The sequence below is a fragment of the Bos mutus genome, chromosome 28 (genome assembly GCF_027580195.1).
Source record: "Bos mutus isolate GX-2022 chromosome 28, NWIPB_WYAK_1.1, whole genome shotgun sequence".
In the NCBI taxonomy this organism is placed as follows: domain Eukaryota; kingdom Metazoa; phylum Chordata; class Mammalia; order Artiodactyla; family Bovidae; genus Bos; species Bos mutus.
The window spans coordinates 16,941,602-16,949,651 of record NC_091644.1 but is presented as its reverse complement, the minus strand read 5'-3'; the positions used below and the strand labels follow the sequence as shown (position 1 = coordinate 16,949,651).

The window sequence follows — 8,050 nt, the reverse complement described above, 5'->3', positions numbered from 1 at the left end:
ATAATTGAGATTTGTTTAGATTAATTTCTAGCCGGGGATTATTAAAATTCAGTTTAGTCGGTGGATCCTCAAAATACGCAAGCTACATGTAGTTCATCAATGGTATCATCTTGGTAGATGAAAGATGACACAGATTGGTAAATATTAATAGATAAAGAGAAAGCTTTTGATAATCCCTTCAGTTTCAGGTTGCAGTTGAAAAACTATTTATTGTGGTTCTTTTGCAAATCCACAGGACTAAATCTCAGTAATGCAGGATCCATGTTTTATTTTCATAGTTTGAGAAACAGAGGAAAGGCAATTCCAGTAGAACTTTTCAAAGTATAACATGGAGTGGAAGGCATAATACTGATTAGTAGCCAGATTTGCAAATACACAGAAAATAAAAACAAAACTAAAATCCATGGTAATCCTAGTAAGAAGTTGTGAAGTGACAAGAGACAGGGGGAAATACATAAAGAAAGCATGGGGAAATACATAAAGTGCAGATGGGATAAATACAGATGAGTGGAAAATGATTGTAAGTGAAGTTGCCCCAGGAATGTCACAGATTTCCAGCTAGGGGGATTAGTGTATGCAGCTGTTGAATGAGGGGCTTGTCTCATTCCTGAGCTCTCATGTTCCACTGTTGAGCAACAAATGCCTTTTGGGTGAGTGGTATGAGTGTCTCACCTGGAAAAGCCAATCATCTTATAGTCATGGGGTGGGGTGGAAGGATTAAACAAACCAAAATCTCCCTTTATTATTTAGCTATTCTTGATCAAAAAAGTACCATTTCAGTCAAGCTTTAAAAAATATTATTAGAATAAGTGATAGAATAAAATTATGTTCGTGTATTGTGTCATTTAGCTTTAACTTTATCACCCTAAAATTTAGGATAATACTTTTATTTGCTTACCAAACTGTTTTCCTGCTCCAGATTTTAAAAGGAGTTAGAATTAACTAGCTAATAATAAACAGACAGCAAGGAAATTGTCTTCTGAGAAGATTAAGAAACCTCAAATCTTTCATAGTCTTAAATGAACTATTATTATGAGCTTGTTTCTGTGGAAAGAAGTATTTTCAAGAGAAAGAGTTATTCCAAAGTGTATTCTAGTGGCTAACTTAGCTAAATTATGAAAATTCATTAAGGTAACCTTCAAGTGATTTTTTATTACTTATGGGCATGTTCTGTTTCTATAGTTTAATAAGCACACATAAGGTCAAAAATGCTAAGAAAATGAGAGTGCTGCTTATGGAGAGTGTAAGAATATCAGTATAAAGGTGCTGTAAAAGTTAACTGAGTATTTGAAGTGTATACAGGTCTGTTAATTCACTGATAACATGTACTCCTTCTGGGACTTTGGTATCATAACCATTCTACCTCTCCTGTACTATGCTGCATATTATAGTTGTTAGATAATCTCAGGATGTGGGGATAATTTCAGCATATCCAAATACCATCAGTTATGAATGATAACTCTGGGCGTGTCGTTGGGAGTTCCAGCGTACCTAGCTAATGATTACTAATTTGGAGTCTATTTTGCCAACTTAAAACACTCGCGAACTACAGAGCTTTGCACAAATATCCATTTCCCCAGTTACACTTATTATATAGCTGTATCCTTGATGAAGATTAGCCGAATCGAATACGCTATCTCTACTGCTGCTATCCTGTGGGGTTTGGATGCCAATTACCCGTTCCCTAGAATTTGCCCGTAATTGACTATGCCCCACAATAGGTAACTCTGGAAGAGACAGGCAGTCTCTAGTGTGGTTCTGCTGCCTGTCGATTGGACCTTGCACGAAGCCCCGCCTCATCAACTCAGTCCAGGGCGGCAGTTGGGCCGGCGCCGGTGAGTGGCGGCCTTAGCTCCGCCCCGGCCGTCCGCTGCGCTGCCTGGGTCGGCGCCGTTTACAGTTGAGAGATGGCGGCCGCCGCAGGTAGATCGCTGCTGCTGCTCCTCTCCTCCCGGGGTGGCGGCGGCGGGGGCGCCGGCGGCTGCGGAGCGCTGACTGCGGGCTGCTTCCCTGCTCTGGGCGTCAGCCGCCACCGGCAGCAGCAGCACCACCGGACGGTGAGCGAGCGCGCCTGGCGGCTCCGGGGAGGGCGGGGCGGTGCTGGCGTGTGGGAGCCGCCGGCAGGCAGGCCGCCGGGGCAGCGGGCGAGTTCCCTCAACTCGCGGCCGCTCCCGAGGTTGCCGGGCACCGAGGAGCCGCCGTGCCCTTCAGGCGCCTGCGGCGGCAACCAGGAATAAAAGAAGGGCGGAGGAAGCCGGGAGGAGGAGGAGGAGGGGCGACGGCTGGGATGTCCCCGCAGGACCGGGGACACCAGGGCGGGGAAGGGAAGGGACTTGAACCTCTCCCCGACCCGCCCCAATCTCGGTCCCTCCCTCTTTTTTCCTTAACAGCTCTGCTCCATTGCTCCCTAACTGAGCACTGTTCAAGTTGTCCCCTTTCCCTTCTCCTCCGGGCGGGTTGGGGTGTCCTGAGTTGCCGCGGCTGCCTTGTGTCTGTGTCAGGAGTGGCAGTGCCATGCTGCTGGGAACTGTCCCCCGGAGGGCAACCCTGAACCCCAGCGGGGCTGCTCCCTCGTTCTCTTCTCGGCCCTATGTGAACCGGCAAGGCGGAAAATCAAACTTTATCCCTTTCTGTGACTTCCTGCTTGTGGGCATGGGGCACAGCACCCTTGCGATGGATACTGCATTGCTTCAGGAGGCAAGCTCCATCCTCTCAGGTCCTTAAAGGTCCTCGGTGGCCCTTTTGGAGGGCTGGTTTATAAGCTTGTGCTTGCCTGAAAAAGGAAGGGTGGGCAGCAGGCAGAGGGGAAGCGAATATGACAAGTTGTTCCCAGCGGCAGGGTTTTGGTGGTTGTATTAACCCGTTATTGCTGGCTTTCATTGGCTGGCAACGCACAGGAGTTTCTATTTGAACAGCTTTGGGGTGTGTGTATATTTCTTTTTAAGTTGCAAGAGATCAAGTTGACTTGGAATTCTTGATTTAACAAGTCAGCAGGTTATCTTTCTTTGGACTTTCTAGATCCATATTTTTGATCTGATCTGGCCAACTCCAAAAGAAAGAGTGTAGGTTTTATTTCCTAGGGCAAAGTTGTATAGTGTGGTAATGAGAAATCACTGCAGACTGCCTGATAGCAGAAACTAGTACCTTCAGCCCTCAACAAATACACCCACCTGTCTTCTTGTTCTGATCACATGGCTCTTGAGAGGAAACTGAACTGGCGGTTTTTAGAGGATACCCTAAGACTGTTGACAGCATAAAATTAGGTGTCTGAAAGAGTAGTGAAAAGAACTAATGCTCTTTAAATGCAAGATGGTATTGTTATTGTTAGTCACAGATATGGACCCTCTCCTCCTCCTTGTGAGAAAATTGTACTTCATTTTGGCATACTGACATATTGCTTTGCTGAAGCTTTTGGGTGAGAGCCGAGCTTTCCACAGTTCAATTTAGATTTGCATGTTTCATAGCCTCCAGTTATATGTTTTGTTCATTTAAAAACATAAGGCCACCCAAAAATCTGATTGCATTCCCCTACCCCTCAAACTATTTAAAGACTTACCAAGTTGTCTTTGTCTCTGTATTTTGATAATATATTCGACTTTGCAGTTGTTTTTTAGACTATTTGGGTGTGGTGTTCATTTAGCGTTTTGAAATTTGTGCCTTGTGTATTTTCCACTATGCGAGTCTGTCAGGCTGTGAGTGCCTTGCTTGTGCAGGTACTTCATGAAAGTGTTTTTCTGTGCTATTCTGGTGTGGGTAAAAGTGATGTGCCAAATTTGAGCTGAAAGCACAACTAAATGAAGTGTTATTTCTGATGGGCGGAAGTGTTGTAAGAATGGTGACTTGAAAATGAACTTAGCATTGTAAGATTTTGAAAAAAGTTGTGCCTGATTATTTAAAATATGTAAAGTTATTTTTTTTCTTTTTCTATGATTGCTCCAAAGCTATCATGTGTACTGCTGTCTCCATCTATTATTTTTTGATTCCTCACAAGGCTCAAAATTTGAAAGATATCTCTTAGAGACCTATTTAATTCTTGACATTTTATGCCTGAAATTGAGATCCAGAAAGGGGAGAGATGTGGCCAAGATTATATGGGGAATATACAACGGTTTTAGGACTCTGATCCACTCCAGATATTTCTTTCCCTCTTATTGTATTCTTTTGATTATAAAGTGCAGTTGCTCCTTCACATCTTTCTCCTTCCTTTTAAAACTTACTACTGCTTGTTATGAAAGTACTGGTATTTCAAAACCCCATGAATGAGAATTCTCCTCTGTTGGTTTGAGGCACGTGTATTAGGCAATATAGAACAAACAACTTGCTCTTATAAAGGTCCCTGAGAAGAGGCTGAGGTTGAGTCTTGTGTGGGTGACATCCGGCGCGTGTGCAGCAGATGGCACTCTGCATTGGACAGATCACAAGTCCTGCTTGTGCCACTTTTGTTCTGCTGTAGTAAGTCTGGTAAATTAGAGTCAATTTAATTAATCAGTATAAATAACCAGTTATAGTACTGGTTGAGTTTTTGCTTGAGAGGCATGTTTTTGAATCTGTTCCAGATTTGAAGAACAAGCCCAGAGCAATGCAGTTCAGCTAATATAGGTAAAAGTGGTTGTGAAGTTATGAAACCGAACTTGGCCTCCTCCCCCCGACATCCCCCTCCCTTCCCCGCCCCCCCCCCCCCCCCATTAAACCATTGTTCAACTGAGTAAATGGGAGAAAAGCTGCAGGGGCTTAGTCAGTAGTTGTAGCACCATCTAGTGTAATTTTTTCCTTTTCTGTGTGAAGAGCCTGTTATTGCTTTCCAGCCTGTGGCTGTAATGAAGACTGATCTTAAATATTTGTTGCATGTCTTTCTGTGCAGTTAGTGAAGGTGGCTGTTTTCAAGGATGATTCTTTGAAGGGAACTGCCTTTCACTGTGGGTTGTGTAATTTCTTTGCTCCATCTGTCTCATCTCTGATTATGATAGCCTGAATGTTGGCATTTCCTAGTGGTCAACGGCTATGCTGAATTACTAAATCTCTTAAGTCTGTCGTTATACTGTTACGGATCATGGCTGTCCCTTTCTGCTTTACACATTGTAGTTCTTTGGCAGTGATATCATTTCAGTTTAACCTGAGAAAGCTTTTTATTTTGTTTTCTTTTAACCTAGAAGTTTTAAGAGAGTAATGTAACCTTAAGAGAGGTTACATTGCCTGACACGGAGACAAGTCCCAGTTCTTTAATTGGGATCCTTATGAACTGGCTGAGTCTTACCTTGCCAGATCCACTCAGCACAAATACTCCACTGTACTTAAACCAGCGTCTCATATATCCATACTAAATGTTTATGCGGTTTTTGTAGTGGAATTTTAGTCTTAATCACTCCTCTATCTTCTAAGGTCCATTTTATGTGAGAGACTGGGACCTGTGACTCCTCTTTGAACCTAACTTCCTCACTTTACAGATGAGAAAACAGACCTAATGGGAACCAAGGGAAGTGACTTGTTCCGTTTGTGGTTAATGACATCTGGGATAAAAATTCTTTAAAAACATTTTTTTTTGAAGTTTTTATTTTGTATTGGGGTATAGTCAATTAACAAACAATGTTGTGATAGTTTCAGGTGAATGGTGAAGAGACTTAGCCATACATGTGCATGCATCCCTTCTCCCCCAAACTCCCCTCCTATCCAACCTGTCACATAACATTGAGCAGAGTTCCATGTGCTATATAGTAGGTCCCTGTTGGTTACCTGTTTTAAATGTAGGAGTGTATACATGTCCATGGAGAAGCCAATGGCACCCCACTCCAGTACTCTTGCCTGGAAAATCCCATGGACGAAGGAGCCTGGTGGGCTGTAGTCCATGGGGTAGCTAAGAGTCAGACATGACCGAGCGTCTTCACTTTCACTTTTCACTTTCATGAAACGGCAACCCACTCCAGTGATCTTGCCTGGAGAATCCCAGGGACGGGGGAGCCTGGTGGGCTGCCGTCTATGGGGTCGCACAGAGTCGGACACGACTGAAGCGATTTAGCGGCAGCAGCAGCAGCAGCAGCAGCATACATGTCCATGGGATAAAAATGCTTTTAAATAGAGGTGGATTCAAGGAGCAATCCTAGTCTGAATCTTGTGTGTTTCCTAGCTTTTAACCCCTTCCCATTGTTCTGTTCTGTCTTCTCTGAATGCTGGTAGGATTTATTATTTTCAGGATACAGATTGACTCTGGCTTGTTCTCTAAATGTTTCATTTGTGGATGTCTTATCTTTCTGGGCAAAGATTGTGTATCTTGTTTCCTTTTAGTCCCTCATGGACTCCAGAGCAGTGCTAGATACATAGATAACAAATACACACCCTTTTGTCTGCTTGCCAGTGAAAAGGTGTGCTCTGCCACGCCCCCTCCCCCAACCTTGACTTGTTTAATGACTTATTGCTTAGGTAACCATATTTGGTTAATTTGGGTAATTGCTTTAAGTTTGTTATTGTCAATGCTGTCCTTGGTTATATATTACACTTGTTTATGGAGAGTTGGACTGTAAAGAAGGCTGAGCGCCGAAGAATTGATGCTTTTGAACTGTGGTGTTGGAGAAGACTCTTGAGAGTCCCTTGGACTGCAAGGAGATCCAACCAGTCCATTCTGAAGGAGATCAGCCCTGGGATTTCTTTGGAAGGAATGATGCTAAAGGTGAAACTCCAGTACTTTGGCCACCTTATGCGAAGAGTTGACTCATTGGAAAAGACTCTGATGCTGGGAGGGATTGTGGGCAGGAGGAGAAGGGGACAACAGAGGATGAGATGGCTGGATGGCATCACTGACTCGATGGACGTTGAGTCTGGGTGAACTCCGGGAGTTGGTGATGGACAGGGAGGCCTGGCGTGCTGCAATTCATGGGGTCGCAAAGAGTAGGACACGACTGAGCGACTGAACTGAACTGGACTGATGGTGGACTAGTAAAGGAGAGTTGGTAACATTGTATTAGGTCTACTGGGGGGTGGGGGGGGTACAAACTTTCTATCCAAAGTAAAAGAAATACCCAGATTATTAGAAATATATGTTTGAATCAGAGTCTAGATTTATTGTTGTTTTAGAGGACTAAAATACTAAGATTTTGAGGGTTCTGGATAAATATGCTTAGAGCAGACTTATTAAGGAAACTTTATTTTAAAATCTTGTTTATTTTGAGCCCCAAAGATAGTTGGAGGAGTAAATTTGGATTTAGTCAACAAACTCTGATTAATTGAACTTTTCTAAGTCTCAAGGGGTTCTATTTTATGCTTTATGGAACTCTGCTCCAAGAGGGAATCTAAATAGAAAGGCAGCATCAAGAATGGCGTATGACAAAGACAACAACTTGAATGTGAATTCGTTTGGTTTTGGGGCTTCCTCCTGTTTGAAAGTGCGATCAAGGAGTGGTTATGGTCTTCCATAGTAGCACTTCGCTGATACCATTTTCTCAATAACTCCTGAGATGTAGGTTTTTATTTCTTTTTATATTCTGGCTTTGTGCTTTGTGGGTTTTCTTAAATAATTACTGTTTGTTTTCCTGTAATTAAGGAGATAATTACCTTTTAAGATCTCAAGATAACCACTCAGTATAGAAGTGAAGTGAAGTGAAATCGCTCAGTTGTGTCCGATTCTTTGCGACCCCGTGGACTGTAGCCTACCAGGCTTCTCCGTCTATGGGATTCTCCAGGCAAGAAAACTGGAGTGGGTTACCATTTGCTTCTCCAGGGGATCTTCCCGACCCAGGGATCAAACCCAGGTCTCCCGAATTGGAGGCAGACGCTTTAACCTCTGAGCCACCAGGGAAGCCCACTCAGTATAGAGGAATCCTCTAATCTTTATTTGACTGATTGATACAGTACAGGAACAACATGTTACAGGAAGATGTTACTGTGGAAGACATGTACCTAAAAGAGTCCTAGAATTTAGAGCTTGACAAGACTGTAGGTAAAGGAAAGGAACTTTTATTTCCTTGGTACCTAACAAGTTACTACAGAGCTGATAATGGCTAACACATCTGCTAATTTTCCCATTCAGTTTTTTCCCCCTTGAAATTATATAATTCTGTTT

At 43.2% G+C, this 8,050-nt stretch overlaps 1 protein-coding gene across 1 annotated transcript in view; it reads left to right on the top strand.

Annotated features, from left to right (window-relative positions):
• Positions 1–1,889: 1,889 nt before the first annotated feature.
• MCU (mitochondrial calcium uniporter) overlaps positions 1,890–8,050 on the top strand; it is a 201,912-nt gene continuing 195,751 nt past the window's right edge. The window contains exon 1 of the mRNA XM_070364438.1: positions 1,890–2,057. Within this exon, the coding sequence (XP_070220539.1) occupies positions 1,908–2,057 (150 nt within the window). The 5' untranslated portion in view covers positions 1,890–1,907. The remainder of the gene's footprint in view (positions 2,058–8,050) is intronic.